At 37.5% G+C, this 17078-nt stretch overlaps 1 protein-coding gene across 2 annotated transcripts in view; it reads left to right on the top strand.

Annotated features, from left to right (window-relative positions):
* Nucleotides 1-17078, top strand: part of musk (muscle, skeletal, receptor tyrosine kinase) — a 33954-nt gene that overhangs the window by 8058 nt on the left and 8818 nt on the right. Inside the window, exons 7-14 of one of the 2 annotated variants that reach the window (XM_085164757.1) lie at nucleotides 1730-1896; nucleotides 4145-4408; nucleotides 5909-6102; nucleotides 10087-10110; nucleotides 10257-10345; nucleotides 15561-15735; nucleotides 15939-16125; nucleotides 16222-16416. In XM_085164757.1, coding sequence (XP_085020883.1) covers nucleotides 1730-1896; nucleotides 4145-4408; nucleotides 5909-6102; nucleotides 10087-10110; nucleotides 10257-10345; nucleotides 15561-15735; nucleotides 15939-16125; nucleotides 16222-16416 — 1295 coding nt within the window. The other variant, XM_085164758.1, reaches the window with a different exon arrangement.

Consider the following 17078-nt stretch of genomic DNA (forward strand, 5'->3'; position numbering starts at 1 on the left):
ATCAGAAATGAAATCAGTTAGAGACTGTGCAAAGTAAAAAATAAACATTTAACTTACAATTTTTGAACATATACTATAGTAGCTTCCACCTTTTCTTTGAGCTTTGCCTGAGACCTACTCATACAGGGATACATTTATTTGTGCAATCCTTGTACATGTAGCATCAAAATAATTAGTCATGAAGCAGAGTGAGCATTAGCAAATATACAAACCAAGACCTTACCTGAGATTGTATGCATATATATGTAAAATTACACATTTAACCTTTGCTGTCTTTATCTGTCTCTTTCATGCACACACACACACACACACACACACACACACACACACACACACACACACACACACACACACACACACACACATTATTTAATGGCTTTGCGATCACAGCAAAGGAATTATCATCATGGTGACAGAGGATTGAAGAGATGATCTTGCATTTAGCTTATAATACACTCTGTTATTAGTGTTAATTGGGTTTTTTTTTTAGTGTGAGAGGGGTATTGAAAGATGGGGTTGTTTTTTAATGTTTTTAAGGGGTTGGAACCTTAAAAATGCATGAAATTCAAATTGGAACAATGCAAATTTGAACATGTATGTGACCACCTTTAAAACAGGGCTTTTTTTTCATCAGGCAGCAGACATTTCTTATGCATGCTGTTGTGGTCTACATACACCACATAATGTCTGGGTATTTAATAGTCTTGGGTGCTAGCTACAAAGTGATTACATGCTCTTAATGCCTGTAAATACTATGTGTGGGCATGTGCTGATTAAAATGACTGTGAGAGTTGTTTTTCTGGCAGCTTGGTATGGTCATTAATTTCAGTGGATGGATGGATGGAGCTTGTCCTAAAAGCAGGCGGTGTCAGACGCAGTTTCAAATATAGACATAGCCGCTTAATAGCACCTCTCACACACATGCACATGCTCACACTTTAGAGGTCCTCACATATCATTTATAAATATATAAGTACATACATGAATCGTCTAAAACAACAGATACATTTTATCTGGCTAGATTTACAATGTGTGAATACTTTGGGAATTTCAAATCTGCTAAAATAATACAAGTGGTTATATCAGTGCCAGACACGTACTGAATGCATTTCATTTTATGAGCTTAACACAAAGGCTACAATGATCAGCGTATGAGGAGTTTACACACAATTATTTCTTTTAACTAACCAGTTTTACTCAGACCACTATCAAATATCAAATGACCAAAGTGTCAATAAGAAAAAAAATCGTGTAGTAATCTGTTATTACTGTTATTATTAGTAGTTTTATATAAAGTCTAGATCTAATTTGAGATATATAAGAGTCATAATTTGAATTTTCAAAAAAGTTATAATAGATTCAGTATTTATCAATATTTTATATAAATATTCAATAAAATATGTAATATTATATATAAATAAACTGTCATGCAGCACCCTGTATTATACAAATCATTGCTAAAATTCACCTCCCATGCAGCAGTTATGAACAGGAAAGCTAGGCAGAGAAAACAAAACCTGATATTTATGTTTAATTCAGCAGAGGACTCAATTCAGCCTCAAGTGGCCATTCCAGGAAGTGCAGTTATTTTTTCCAGCTTTGTCATTTAAGCTTAGGATGCTCTCACAGAAAGTCGTCATGCATCTCTGCACTGTTATATGCAAATTGCTCATTGCATGACTGATTTTTACAACTTTTATCTCTTTGTCTCAATGTCATTTCCCTCCAGATCTCCGGAGCCTCAGTAGAGGAGACATTAGTGGGAGAGGTGATACTCTCTGTTCTTAAGGTGACGGTGACTAAGCCAGCCCTATATACGTGCCTGGCTTCCAACAGACACAATGCTGGAGCCAACACTGTCAAAGCAACTGCAAAAGTCACTGTTGCAGGTGGCAAGTTTTGATTTCCAGGTTATACTATGGTGTTACATGTTTCAAATTTGCTGCAACCTGCTGCTATATTAGAGAAAAAATGTCTGCTTTCTTTTTAGCTTATATCTCGGTGTTTATTGTTACTGTCTGTTATGCTAGCTGCCAGTTATATTGGTTGTGCTTTGTGTGGTTTCAGCTGTTTGTTGCCTCCCCCATTTGGTTACTACTCCTCAAACAAAGCCACTCCTTCACACACACACACACACACACACACACACACACACACACACACACGCACGCACACACACCTGTTCCCCAACAAAACACACTGTCCTTCCACCTGGTTGCCCCTCAGTCTCTCCACAGTTAGTGATGACTTGCAGAGAGTAACATCATGGTTGATTTTCTCATCCTGCTATTTTTCATCTATCAACCATTTCTCATCACTCTGTCTCTCATCTTTTCCCCTCTTCTGCTACTTGCTCCTATTCATCCCGTGTACTCTGGATACTGCCACTTCCCAGTAGAGTGGAGGTAAGAGAAAAGATTTGTGCCAGATTTGTGTGAAGTTGCCTAAGCTTTGTTTCTTTTGTTACTTCTTTTTGTATATATTACATTTGAATTGATTATAGAAAATGTTTCAGCTCATTTGACCCATGTTGAATCAGAATAATTTCACAGTACATTGCCTGCCACTAATTTTTTAAAGTAAGCACCATAAAGGTCTCTGTGTTGCTGCTTCTATTCATTTTCCTGAACATGCCCGTATGCCAAGAAGAGAGTGGGTCTCTCAATCACCCATATGGTGTGAGTTGAATTTGAACTGTTCTGAACCTTAACACAGCTGCTGTTGCCACATCTGGACTATGTAACTGTGAAGATGGAGAGAAAGAGGGAGACAAGATGCACATAGAAGGAAGCAGAAAGAAAGAGACTAAAATAGAAATAAAATAAGGAAAATAAAATGTTGGCCTCAGGGTCCTTGATGAAAAATGAAGTACATTAAGGATAGAGGGCTGTAGATCACAGAAAGGCAGGTTTAATGGCTGCATTTATTTTGATCTGCCCACTTGTGACCACATCTGGACTAGATGCACAGAGATCTGGTGAGGAAGAAAGAGAAAAAAGAAAGAAAGAAAAGAGTGAATTGATAGATTTACAGGGCACCTTTGAGTTTGATAGTTTGGCTTGAACTCTGCTGAAGCACCAACCTCCCCAAGAGGGAACATCTGGAGTCTGTAAGAGAATGCAGACAGGCAGCAGTGATGCTGGAGTGAAGGTTATCAGAGTACATGCTGTCAGAAAGACAGCAGTGTGGAGCAGACAGAGATAAATGTGGATCATAGCAATGCTCAAGGACTAACAGATGAGAAGGCATTAAGAAAAGGAGGCAAACAGGGTGAAAGAGGAATACAGGGACTTTGTCCCACAGACATCCAGGTTTATGCAAAGTAGGTATGACTGAGCTCCAGCAAGGAAGTTGAACAGACAGGATGCAATCTCACTTAAACTTTCTCCAACCTGTTTCATGATCAACATCTGGATGATGTTAAAGAAGATATTTCAAGTGAAAGATGATTTCTTTTTACTTTTTAGTGGACACTTGCTATAAGCCAAGACAGTAAAAACAGACCACTCTCTGTACTTTTAGTATGCAACTCTTACTGGTTTTCTTTTCAATCATTTTGTTGAATTAAAATATGCAAATAACAAATACCCAAATTACACAAGGAAATATTACTAGAAAGGTATAGAATATGGTCAAACTCCAGTTTATGCTGCATGACTGAATTACACAAGGCATTTTTTTCTATTAGAAATAACATGCCATCCCAAATACATATTAATGAATTAGGCACTAAAGTTACTTTCGCAAGTCCCTGTTCTTAGTTAGGTTTAGGCTCTTAAATCTGTTTGATGATGTGGTATTCGATGATTAGTAAAGGATCGTGGTTATCGTCACTCCCCATAACGGTAGATGTTGAAAAATGGTGATTTGGGAGTGATCTCATGTGTTATAAACCTTTTCATCACATTCTGCTAAGAGAGAAGGGGTATCTTAGATATGTAGGAAATTTGAAAAAAGAAAAAAAGAAAAGAAAAAAAAACCCAGGATAATTTACTCCCCAGGAATTAGTATGGTAGAGATGTGTTAGATAACACGCCTACAGTGGAGCTGTATAGAATTTTTTTTAAAAAAAGCATTAGAACTATTTTGTTGTGATTTTGCCTTTAATTTGCCAAATATTTGTATGTGTGTCTCCTTTAAACAGACTTTATAAGGGGATCGCAGGCTACTGCAGTGCATATCGTGGAGATGTTTGCCGCACAATATTGCACGACGATTTGCTGGTTTTCTTTAACTCGTCCTTCTCAAACCCTGAGGACACGCAGGAGTACTTTCTTCAGAGCTGGTGGGCAGAGGTAGAAGGGCTCAGTGGGGTGTGCAGTCCTGCATTACGCTCATTGCTCTGCCACGCTTCCTTTCCTGACTGTAACCCATCAGGGCTAGGACCTGCACCAAAACCTGTCTGCAGGTAGTATTGTTCTCCGTGGTCTCCCTTTCTCTTTGTCTTTGCACAGTGTAGAAATAAAACTTAATGGGTTGATATAAGTTGTGCACAACATATGGTTGTATAGAAGTCCAGGAGTGCTGAAAGAAAAACATAAATAAATATTTGATTAAATGTCTCATTAATTAATTAAAATTGGAAATACATGTATACATGAAATACAAATTACAAATATACAAATTGTATACAAATTTAATTATGTAAATATGTCATCAATTGATTAAAATATCAACTCATTTTATTGACAACATATTTAATTATTTTATGGTTCCTGTGTTGCAGTGTATCTTATCTGTAACTGTCACTGAAGCTCAACCATAGGCCCTAATATTTGGTGGGTTACCATAGAAAATGACAGACTGATCCCAGATAATGGTGATAATATTAGGTAGGAAGTAGTTAGCTTGATTTGTTTTTGGAAAAAATAGAGACTATCTCTGAAAATGCTCCAATGTTTTCAGAGATGTCAGGTGACCTGACAGTCAGCTCACCTCCTTAGCTATGAGCTTACTGGGCGGTCAGAGCTCATGATACCTGATAAGAACAGCCTGGTTATGGCTGTTTTCAACCTCCACTGACCCTCTGAGTGAAGGGTAGTATAATTCACTTCTAAAGTCTAACAATGCTTGTCTTGTTTTTGGTTTAAATTGGTGTTTTAATTATTTTAAAGCAAACTGGTTAGGCTAACATTAAAATTAAGCTTCATAACTTTATAGTTTTAGTGAACTTTAATGTCTCATTTTCAGTATATTTTGAACTGATTCATTATCTCATCTTTATTTCAAGATGTTCAGATGAGTTGGAACAACTTATTTTTAATTTAAAATAAAAAAGTTAATATGAGGACTCAAGCATTTTCACCAGGATCAGAAACACCTGGACTAGCATAATGGTGACTGGTGACTGATCTCAAGCGAGGTCCAGAAATGATTAATTTTTCTATATTTGTATATTTAATCAACTAAATTCCGAACATGAGCTGTCTGTTTTGAAAGTTCTGAAAAAGCCTGCTAGAGTAAAAATAAATAAATTAATAAACTAACATTAACAAGTGATATGCATCTTTTTTTCAGTAAGAGTTATACATACATGATGTTTTTAAGAAAGAGCTGCTTAACAGTAATATTTAATTTAATTTAATATACTGCTGTACAGTCCTCAATCACTTTTTTCAAAATCAGTCTGGTCTGTGACCTTTCAAAATAATAATGAGAAAATAAATTAATGATGGGTTGCAGAACACAAACCATTTAATCACATCTAAATAATTATTTATGGATTTAATAGCTTGTTTACTTATTTCAAATTCTCATTATTTAATGATGCATAATTAATTACTTATTTAAGTAAGTATTTATTTATTTCAGTTTGGCACTTTTGGCCCTCCACAGATTTGGACCCATTCAGATTTATTAAACAAAAGAAAGAATCACTGAATCTAATACACTTTTTCTTCATAAACAGAGAACACTGCCTGGCAGTGAAGGAGCTGTACTGCCATAAGGAGTGGCTGATAATAGAAGGCAGCAGTTCAGTCCAGTCTGGACTCTTCAGCTCTCTCACCGGGTCCCAGGCTCCCGTTTCACTGCTGCCAAAATGTCAGACCTTACCAAGTCTTCACACAGACCCTGATGGTTGTACATATGTTCCTTTTGCAGGTAAGACAACCTGAAGTGAAGTTTAATTAGTTTGTTGAACCACTTTAGTTGTAAAATTTGTTAGTTTGTTAGTTGTAAAATAAGTTGGGCAAAGACTAACGTATTTAAGAGCAAACTGACCTTGTGTTTTTTTGCACAAGTCTGTTAAATTGAAGATTTTTTTGTTTTTGTTTTTTAAAAAGAACATTGACTTCAGCTTTCATTAAACTAAAAAAAACAAAAAAAAAACCCAGCTATGAAAAGTAAATGAAGCATTATGTAAAAGAAAGTTGGCTGGGTACAGCTGTGTGTGCTAAGGGCCAAATAAAGCATGGTCTGCTACACTGCAGGTCATTGATACTGATGAGGTCATTAAGAGGGTTTGTCTGAATTGAGCCAAAATATATAGCTGCAGGTGTGTGTATCTCTGTGTTTGTGTGTTTCAGTGAATCAGTATTGATCTTCTGGTTCAAATGACTTCATAGTAGGGCTGCCACAATTAGTCGACTAGTCACGATTACATCGACTATCAAAATCGTCGACGACTGATTTAATAGTCGACGCGTCGTTTGAAGCGTTGTAAGATCACAAAAGACGCAGGAATAAGTAGTAGGATTTAAGAGTGTAATAATGGATGGAATGAAACAGAAGATGGGCACTGCATGTACAAGGATGCCAGCTGCCGTTAAACCCCGAAGAAGAAGAAGTAGCTGTGTCCCAGAATTCATAGCGCAGCCCAGCTCAGTTTTGGCTGCAAATAGTTAGTTTTAATTAAGTGTGCCTATGCCAAGAGGCACACTTATTACTATTCGTCGGATTTATTAAGTGTGCCTATGCCAAGAGGCACACTTATTACTATTCGTCGGATTTATTAAGTGTGCCTATGCCAAGAGGCACACTTATTACTATTCGTCAGATTTATTATTAAGTGTGCCTATGCCAAGAGGCACACTTATTACTATTCGTCGGATTTATTGTGTGAATGCTGTAGGCATTCACACTATAGAGTTCCTGTTTCTCTTTATTCTTTATTATTGTGTGGATGCTTTAAGGCATCCACACTATTGTTTTCCTGTTTCTCTTTATTCTTCTTCTTATTATTGTGTGGATGCTTTAAGGCATCCACACTATTGTTTTCCTGTTTCTCTTTATTCTTTATTGTGTGGATGCCCTCAAAGGCATCCACACTATTGAGTTCCTGTTTCTCTTTATTGTGTGGATGCCCTCATAGGGCATCCACACTATTGAGTTCCTGTTTCTCTTTAATCTTTATTATTCTTCTAGTTGCTTCCGTACACTTTTTGGACCTTAACTACTCCCTCAGTTTTTGTGCTATTTGCACCGTTCAAATCTTAAAAAATTCTGCTCTTTCTGCTAATGCCGGCTATGACTTTTGGTGCTCATAACTTCTATACTTTTTGAGATATTGAATTTTTTTTGCAATATTTTTTGCCCTTTTCTGCCATATTATCAGTGGCCTCACTGATTTTCCTTGCCGGGTTGACCTGTGTTTTAGCTCAGTGAGATGAGCATCCGTTCTCAGACTGGGAGGCCCGGGTTCAAATCCCGCTTATGGCAAAATTTCATTCAGTTAACAATTAAACGTTTTTAACTCTTTTCAGCAGAAATTCTGCTGATTGAACTCTTTTCAGCAGAAATTCTGCTGATTGAACTCTTTTCAGCAGAATTTTAAATTTTTACACCACTTTTCAGCACAAATCCCAGCTTTTTCAGCTGTTTTCAGCAAAAACCTCTTGTCAGCAGAATTCTGCTCATTCACCTCTTTTCACCAGAAATTCTGCTCATTGAACTCTTTTCAGCAGAAATTCTGCTCATTGAACTCTTTTCAGCAGAATTTTGAATTTTTTCACCACTTTTCAGCAAAAATCCTAGCTTTTTCAGCTGTTTTCAGCAAAAACCTCTTGTCAGCAGAATTCTGCTCATTCACCTCTTTTCAGCAGAAATTCATCTCATTGAACTCTTTTCAGCAGAAATTCTGCTCACTGAACTCTTTTCAGCAGAATTTTGAATTTTTTCACCACTTTTCAGCACAAATCCCAGCCTTTTAAGCTGTTTTCAGCAAAAAACCCTTTTCAGCAGAAATTCTGCTGATTCATCTCTTTTCAGAAGAATTTTAAATTTTTTCACCACTTTTCAGCACAAATCCCAGCTTTTTCAGCTGTTTTCAGCAAAAAACTCTTTTCAGCAGAAATTCTGCTGATTGAACTCTTTTCAGCAGAATTTTAACCTCTTTTCAGCCCAAATTCTGCTTATTCACCTCTTTTCTGAAATGTTTTCAGCCTTTTCACCTCTTATCAGCACAATTCTCAGCCGCTTCTGCTCATTTCAGCATAATTGTCAGTCTCTCCACCTCCTCTTTGTGAGAATGACTTTGGCTCAGTGAGATGAAAATTTCTCCGTCTTTACCCCTTTCAGTAGAATTTTTTGCTTTTCACCACTTTTCAAGAAAATTTTCTGCTTCTTCACCTGTATTCAGCAGAATTTTAAGTTTCTTCACCACCATACAACTTTTTGCAACTTTTTCACCTTTTTTCAGCAGACATCTTCAGCGTTAAGGCATCCACACAGCATTTTCGCAGGAAATGCAAATTTTTCTAGTTCTTTATTATTATTCTTCAAGTTGCTCCTGTTTTTTGTCCGTTAACTACTTCCACAATTTTTGTGCTATTTTCACCATTCAAACTTTAAACTATTCTGCTATTTTTGCTAATTCCTGCTATGATTTTTGCTATTTTCTGCTATTATACTTTTTAAATATTTTAAAATATTAAGCTTTCTGCAACTTTTCAGCTTTTTCAGCTACTTTTTGCAGACAGCTTCAGCTTTAAAGCATCCACACTGCATTTTCGCAGGAAATGCAAATTTTTCTAGTTATTTTCCTTTTTCCGCCTAAAATTTTGCAGCGTAACTCACCCCGTAGTTTTGAGACAAGGTTCACATATGTTATATCATTTTGTGTGGCTGGATCTGGAATGGTGTGCTATGACTTTTGGTGTTTATGACTTTTATAGTTTTTTAAATATTAATATTTTAGTGAAAATTTTCCCGCGCTTATGTGCCGCACAGTTTTGACACAAGGTTTACATATGTTATATAATTTTGTGCGGCTGGGTCTGGACTAGTATGCTATGACTTTTGGTGTTTGTGACTTTTATAGTTTTTTAAATATTTAGATTTTAGTGCAAATTTTGGCCCATTTCTAGGCCCATGAGAAAGATTCAACTTTTGGCCCCATAGAAACAGACTTCATTTGTGGTGTGCTGGCTCTCTCTAGTGGTATGTCGGGGTGGTACGGCATGTCTACCCGTATTTGGATTACCGTAATGACGACAGTATCAACGGCGTGCACAGCGTCGCTGCTTTCAGGAACCATTGGAATTTTTAAGGTTGCGCGAACCATTGAATAGTTACGGTAACCTCAAGGGTGTATGCTTGGTGAAAAACTCCATATCCCACAATTCATAGCACGCCTCTACCGAGTGAAACAATGGCGGCCACCACTTCGTTTAATATATTGCTTTTATTACTGTTTCTAGGTCACAAAATAAACTTTTAAGAGCAAACAATTGGTAAAAGCTAATTAAAACTGATATAAAATTGAAAATCTGAAGTCAAAACTAAATAAAAATAAAAACTAATGAAAATTGCAAAACTATTAAAACCCTGGCTTGTGAGAACACCGGACTCCCGGCAAATCGTTTTCAAACCCACCGTCTTTCACTACTCAGGTTAAATATATATAAGTCACTTAGATAACTTAAAAAATTTATTGTTTGGCTTTTTGTAGTATTTTATTTGTTCCCGAGTAAATCGGTTTGGCTGAGATTAAAGTTATAGTTTATAACTGCATGATCTGTCGACTAATCGCAAAAATAATCGGTGACTAGTCGACTATCAAAATAATCGTTTGTGGCAGCCCTACTTCATAGTTCCTCTTCTTCTCAATATTTAGATTCATTTTTCTTAATCTTTTCTACATTTCAGACATCAAGAAAGATCTAATTACAAGTAAGTACAAAATGTTTTTCAATGAATTTGTTTCTAGCTGCCATAATAAGTCCAATGCGAAAATGAATTACTCTATTATTTTAAAAAGTAATTGCTACAGTTAACATTGTTATCTTACGGTAAACTGTTCTTTTTGACATCAACAGGAACATGTTACAATGACCAAGGTTATTTCTACCAGGGTAGTGTGAATGTAACCAGGTCTGGGACACCATGTCAACCATGGAACCAACAGGTATTGTCGTCTTTGGGTACATTCGTGTAAATGTTCCTAGAGCTACAAAACTACTTATATATTTTATAACTAAAGTATAAAAGCAGCAAAAGTATGAAATAACCACATGTAATCAAAAAACAGGACACACTTGAGTGTTTTCAGCTGATTTTAACCAAGAAAAGATGCTTCACTGATATTTTGTGTGTGTTTGTGTTTTAGGTTTTATGTATGTTCAGTTTTATATTAAAACATTCCTTTCCCTTACTCAGAAGCAGAAAAGCATACAGAAATGCTTACATGTGCAAACACCAGCAAATACAGAGTCACACAAATGTGTTAAACACACACACACACACACACACACACACACACACACACACACACACACACACACACACACACACACACACTCTTCCTGTAGCCCAAAAGCCCCTTTATGTTTTTATGGCTTTGCTCAGTGAGGGGGTCTGTTTGGGTGAACTGTTACTACTCTCCTGTGCTGTGTGTGTGTGTGTGTGTGTGTGTGTGTGTGTGCCAGGTCAGCAGAGAGGGAGGGACTCATTATGTCACATCCTGCCTCTGGAAGCAATTAGCTCTCACACGCATATGTTCCACATGCTCCAGCACTGAAACACACGCACACACACATCCACTCCCACTTCAGCATATTGGATTTGCTCACGCACATATACTCTACTATCTGCTAACTGCAAAAAAGCTTGCTTTCTAATGCAGTTCTCAAATGTTAGTACTTACACTTATGTTTACTACTGAACTGTTGTTGTTTTCTTCTTCGCAAACACACCAAACTATGTGTGCATAAGACCACATGAAGAAAACATATGAATATTTAACCGTGTCTGATGTAAACAAGTAAACATAAACACATAGGTTTGGTTTTGTATTCTACAAGAATTATATTCAGTTCAACCATCTTCACTCTTAAAACCAGTGACATGTTTACTGTTCTTGATACTGGATGACATTGGCCAGAGATGCTTGTGTGTCTGTGTGCATGGACTGGTTTGTGCAGAAATATAGTCACTGTATATTACATGTATTTATGGGAAAGTCAAGACTAGTACCACTATACCACTAAATGTGCAGTTATTTTAGCTTCAGAATGTTAACACCCTTTCTCTGCAAAATTGAAATGTATTTTAATTAAAGGCAGGCACTGGAAACATTACCAAAAAAATAAAAAAAATCCTTCTCCAGAATCCTATTGTGGTAAAGAGCTCATTTCATGAAACATTCAACAAACAAGTGTCAACTTGCAATATGAGCTCATCTTCTTTCGTGGTAAATTTCAATGTATGTCAAAAACAGAATCGCCGCATCACGCCTGAGCTTGGTGAGAGTTATGTAGGAATAATAAGATTACCTGCACTTTATGAAGGGTGATCATTTGTGGGGGAAAAATGCAGACAATCCCGTTGAATTGAATGTTGAATACTGAAAGTAAAAAGGTGGCATTGACTGTTTTATTTTTTTATTTGAACTGTAAGACTTTACAAATACCCTTTAGTTTGCATCCTATCTGCTAATTTGAATTGAAATTAGCTCACTTTGCACTGTTATAGCATAGTGACAATAACAATGCACACCGTCCTTTCAATTAGAATGTTCTAATCATCTAAGCTTTATGCATGGCACTATGATAAGAACAATAGTCTATTCCACATATATGCTTATCCAGCCTTAATTTTCCTTTTCTAAGATAGTCTTGTTTAAATTCTAGATTCATTCCAGAAGATTTTTTAAATTCTTATCTTTAAGACATTAAAGATGGGCGGGCTTTAGCTCAGGTGGCAGAGCAGCCACTAATCAGAAGGTCGGTGGTTCGATCCCAGGCTGCCTCTCCTTTGTTTAAAGCTGGATATTTGGCATGCAGCCAGGATGCAGCCTGGCTGCATGCCAAATATCCTTGGGCAAGATACTAACCCCATGTTTGCCTACTGGTGGTCGTCAGAGGGCCCGGTGGCGCCAGTGTCCGGCAGCCTCGCCTCTGTCAGTGCACCCCAGGGCAGCTGTGGCTGAAATGTAGCTTGCCATCACCAGTGGGTGAATAACTGAATGTAGTGTAAAGTGCTTTGAGGTCCTTAGTGACTGAGTAAAGCGCTATACAAATGCAGGCCATTTACCAAGACATTAGGGGAAATGTTAGCTCCTTTACATAGCCATTTACAACAGATTGGACTAGTGTAATTTTTTGTTTAGACATGATATTGTACAAATGAAGAAGCCTGGATTTTCCGAGTGTGTTTTTTAATACCATAATCTTGAATTGTGACCACAGATTCATCAAATTACTCATAAATTTGAGAGGCAGGTCTGAATTGACATCATAAACTTCGTAAGTGTTACCGGAAAACAGAGGGCTTGGTAAGTGGTAAGTGCAGAAGCACTAAAGGGAGCAGGGCTTAGCAAACCAGTGCTGTGTGTTGTCTGCACTGGGACAATAGGATTGAAGCTATAAAGAACACAGAGTGACATCAGGAAGTTAGGCTTTAGTCCATGCTGCTTCCAGGAAAAGACTGTTACTTTCTGATATAATGTTCTGGCTGAACATAAGTCAGAAGGTGAGCTGTTAAACATGATGGAATCATTTTGATGATTACGCTGAAGTTCCTGGCCAGCACCAAAGCTTTCATTTCCTCCTTGTAAGCAGCATATACCAGCATTATTGGGGTAATGTCTCTTGTAACAATTCTCCCAAGGCAATGTTAATGTGATTGCACAATTTTAAACTCAACAACCATTTTTTTTCAGTAGATGTTTTCAGATAGACCTAGGTGGTTGGGGATGTGTACTTTACAAGTTCATAAATTTACTTGCATCTCATTGTCATTTTATTATACAAAATCAGACAAGATTTATGTTAAATATAAACATCAGAGTGAAATCAGAGGGTGTTAAACTAAGAGTCACACCCAAAGTGTGATACATTATAGGGCAAAGTAGCTGTCCCATAACAAAATGACAGCCACACTGAAGTACAAGACGCAGAGTAAGGAGTTAATAAATAAAAATATAGTCTGGTTACAACAGTATGTATGGTCTGACACATCCTTTGTTTAAAGATTGGAAAGTAAGAGAATGGTAGGCAGCTGACCAAACCACTGAGGTACATATGCCAAAGTCCATCCTTCAAAATTAAAAAAAAAAAAAAATGTTGTGAATTATTTTTTTAATCAGCAGCTTTCATTGCCCCAAAAATTGGGGCTTTAGCCTTTAGCCCCACCCCCATTTTACCGCCTGTTTCCTCTGTCTCCTGTTTACTTTCCTGATTTTTCTTTCCTGACTTTCGACACCTTTTGTTTAGAAGACGACTACAGCAAGTTGCGCATGCTTTAACCACAAATATAAATGTTTACAGAGCTATGTTAACATTGCATTCTGGGTGAGCCACTCATCAATCATAACTGTGCCATGAATTTCTCCCTTTTATAACTGAATGGGTTTCACAACTATAGACTTTTAAAATATTGTTTTAACATATCATATTAATAACTATAATGATCCAAAATGCATTGTAGGCTAAATAGTACATTTCTTTATGCATTACGTGATCTATCTACTTTCACTAGCCATCCTTTTTTTTTCTTTTTTGTTGCTGAAAGTAACACCACACACAACCTAAAGTAAAATTACTCTGTTAAACATATTGTTCAACATATTGTTCACAGGCTGTAACAGTATTAACTTTCTGTGTGAAGGTAGGAGCTTTTAACAGTTTTCAGTAACGTGCCATGAGACCATTAGGCATTCGTTTTTTGTATTTGAAAAAATGACAACTCGAGATTACTAACTGATGTGGGAGTTGAAAGTCATGCTTTGTCTTCTATCTTCCACACATCAGAGAACATATGCTTTACATAAATATTTTCATAATACAAATGATCCCTAATCAGCTCTATGAATTTTATAGGAAATAAGCAGAACACTGTAATGCTCCACAACATATGCTATTCTGCTTAGAATGACTTCTGTCTCTCATAAAAATCACATTTCCGTTCAGCACAAACATGTAAACTGTAAACGTACATGATACATGAATGGAGTAACTTTGGTGCCATTTTGTGCTGAGTCATAGAAATACTGCAGACGATGATTCACAACTTTATAGCAGGGGAAAACATTGCTAACAAACTAAGCATACTATACAACACTGTCATTCTCATGGTATATATATGACTCGGTGTAAGAATTATCCATAAAATAATAACACAGTGGCCACTAATTAAACATTAAAAAGGGTCGAGTTCTCTTTTTTGCAGGAAATGCAACTTGATCCACTGCTGGGGATTACTTACCAGCAGAGATCATTTGTTTATGCTCCAAATCCCCCTTTTCTGCTAGAAATCTTCTCTCTCTATGGATCTAGAGTGTTGCAGAATAGTGTTGCAAAATGCCTGCAGGAAGAAGATTGGGGAGGATGGTTGGTTGTATAAAGTGTTACACTTTGACAATGGAGGCTTGCATCCCATTTCCTGCCAAATGTCAGTGTATTATCTTGAAAGGCGATGACAAATGGCCTAACTTGTCATTCTAGTGCGAAGACCTGTTGTTTTAAGCATTGCTGGCACCAGTTAGGATTCAACCCCATGCTGTTGACTTCACACGTTCAGCTACAGCAACATGTGTTGAACCCAACATTTTCAGTTCATGTCTTCATGTCTCTTGGGATAGAGTTGGCCATTGCTCTTTTCATGATTAAAGCTCATGACATACAAGCCCACCAGATGTTCCATATTTAAGTTGGCAGTCTAGATTCCAGGAACAGTCATGCAACCCCTAATGTCCCTCACAATAGCCCATGGTTATGGAGCTGTAACCTTACTACACAGAAAAGAACCTGGAAGAAATATTTGGAAGGTCATCTTAGCTTCACTTTTGATTTGAGAGTTTTAAAAACTATCCATCCAAATCAATTCTTTCTTTCACAGAAAACTCACTAGAACTGATCCCTGAGTAAAGGTAGATTTCCTCTTTACCCCCTCAGAATACAGGGTCAGCAGCAGAACAGAAAAGAGATCATGCATTACACAGACTCCAGCCCTGTACTCACAGGTTGCAAACCATGTTTATTCACCAATTAATATACCTAACCTTCCTTATTGCAGTATGTATGTTGGTGGTTTTTCTTTTTCTATTTTATTCCTCTTAGTGGGAAAGGCCTGAGAAAGTGTTTCTCTTTTTTTGATCCTTACTACTGTGCTTTATTCTGCAGGTTCCCCACCAGCACCATTTGTCAGTGGATGTCATTCCAGAGTTGAAGAATTCAGGCAATCACTGCAGGAACCCAGGAGGAATCGGTGACAAGCCCTGGTGTTATACCTTAAATCCGAACATACGCTGGGAGTACTGTGCTGTTCCACAGTGTGGGGAAACAAGCATAGCATCAGGTACTGCCCTCTGCATTCAGAACTTTTTTCCCCACTTCACCTGTTTACAGTTCCTGTTTTCCTTACACTTGAAACCAACACTTCACCTACAGTAGACTAAAAGCTATACCCTGTAGCCAAAACTTTCTGGATTTTAGACAACCAAGTTCTAGATTTGTCATTTGTCCAAGTTTAGTGACTTTTCCTATATCTGTGCTTTTAAGTAGTGAAGCCAGAGTCTAGAGACCCTCTCCAGACCCCTCGTTTCCCTCCCATGACCACAACATCATCTCCAGCTTACTCAATGTCTGTCATCGTCGTTATCCTGACTGCTCTTGCAACTGCAGTATTTCTTGCCATTATCATTCTTGGCTGCCGCAGATGGAAGAAGCAACTGAGGAATCGGAAGAGGTAAAAGAAAGATGATAAAGATGGAATATGTGTCTTTATCTAGTGTCTGTTTTTATCCTTGTAATTCTCACGCTTATATTTATTTATTTTTATTAGAAGAGTAATAGAGACCCCGATGTTGAACGCCCTTCCATCAGAGCTATTGCTCGATCGACTCCACCCTAACCCCATGTACCAGCGTGTTCCCCTGCTGCTGAACTCAAAACTGTTGGCCCTTGAGTATCCCCGAAATAATATTCAATACGTCCGAGATATCGGGGAAGGAGCCTTTGGACGAGTTTTCCAAGCCAGGTGAGAAAGAAGAGAGAACTGGGGAAAGACAGCATGGACAAAATAAGAGATGAACAAATATGATAAAATGAGAGATTAAGGGGAAGCAAGAGTATTTCTCATCAAATGGTTAGAGATCTAGAAGGATGTTTTCTTCCAGCGCAGCACTGCTTTTGCACACTAATATTTAATATTGCCATGTCATAATCATAATCACATCCAGGGGCTAAGCTGATGATGCTGATATGTCTAGGTCAGAGGGAAAGGGTAAGGGAATGAGACAGGACTGAGACAGAGAGAAGGATGACATGGCTAAACAAGGTCACTGGTCATTTTGAGAACTGCTGCGTCATTCACAAAGTCACAAGGCAAGCTGTTACAGGTGTCACTTTCACTGCACCCTGAGCCTGTTTACAGCATGACATGAATGTTGCAAACCTATCTCTTTAATCACACTCAATACCAGAGCTGGGTCATATTTCTAAAAAGTCATAAATCTGTCATGAGCATGAATCTAATTTTTTTAGGCTTGATAGATAGCAGTCGTCAGAAGTTTGTAGCGCTCGTTATTAGTCAGAATGTTGTAATATTGGTGTAATCTGCTTAAATTCATTATGACATACAGTGGCATGACTCCATGAAGTAAACATATAGCAGAGCCACTGAAACCTATCAAATGTCTT

The sequence above is a fragment of the Neolamprologus multifasciatus genome, chromosome 7 (assembly GCF_963576455.1).
Source record: "Neolamprologus multifasciatus chromosome 7, fNeoMul1.2, whole genome shotgun sequence".
NCBI lineage: Eukaryota > Metazoa > Chordata > Actinopteri > Cichliformes > Cichlidae > Neolamprologus > Neolamprologus multifasciatus.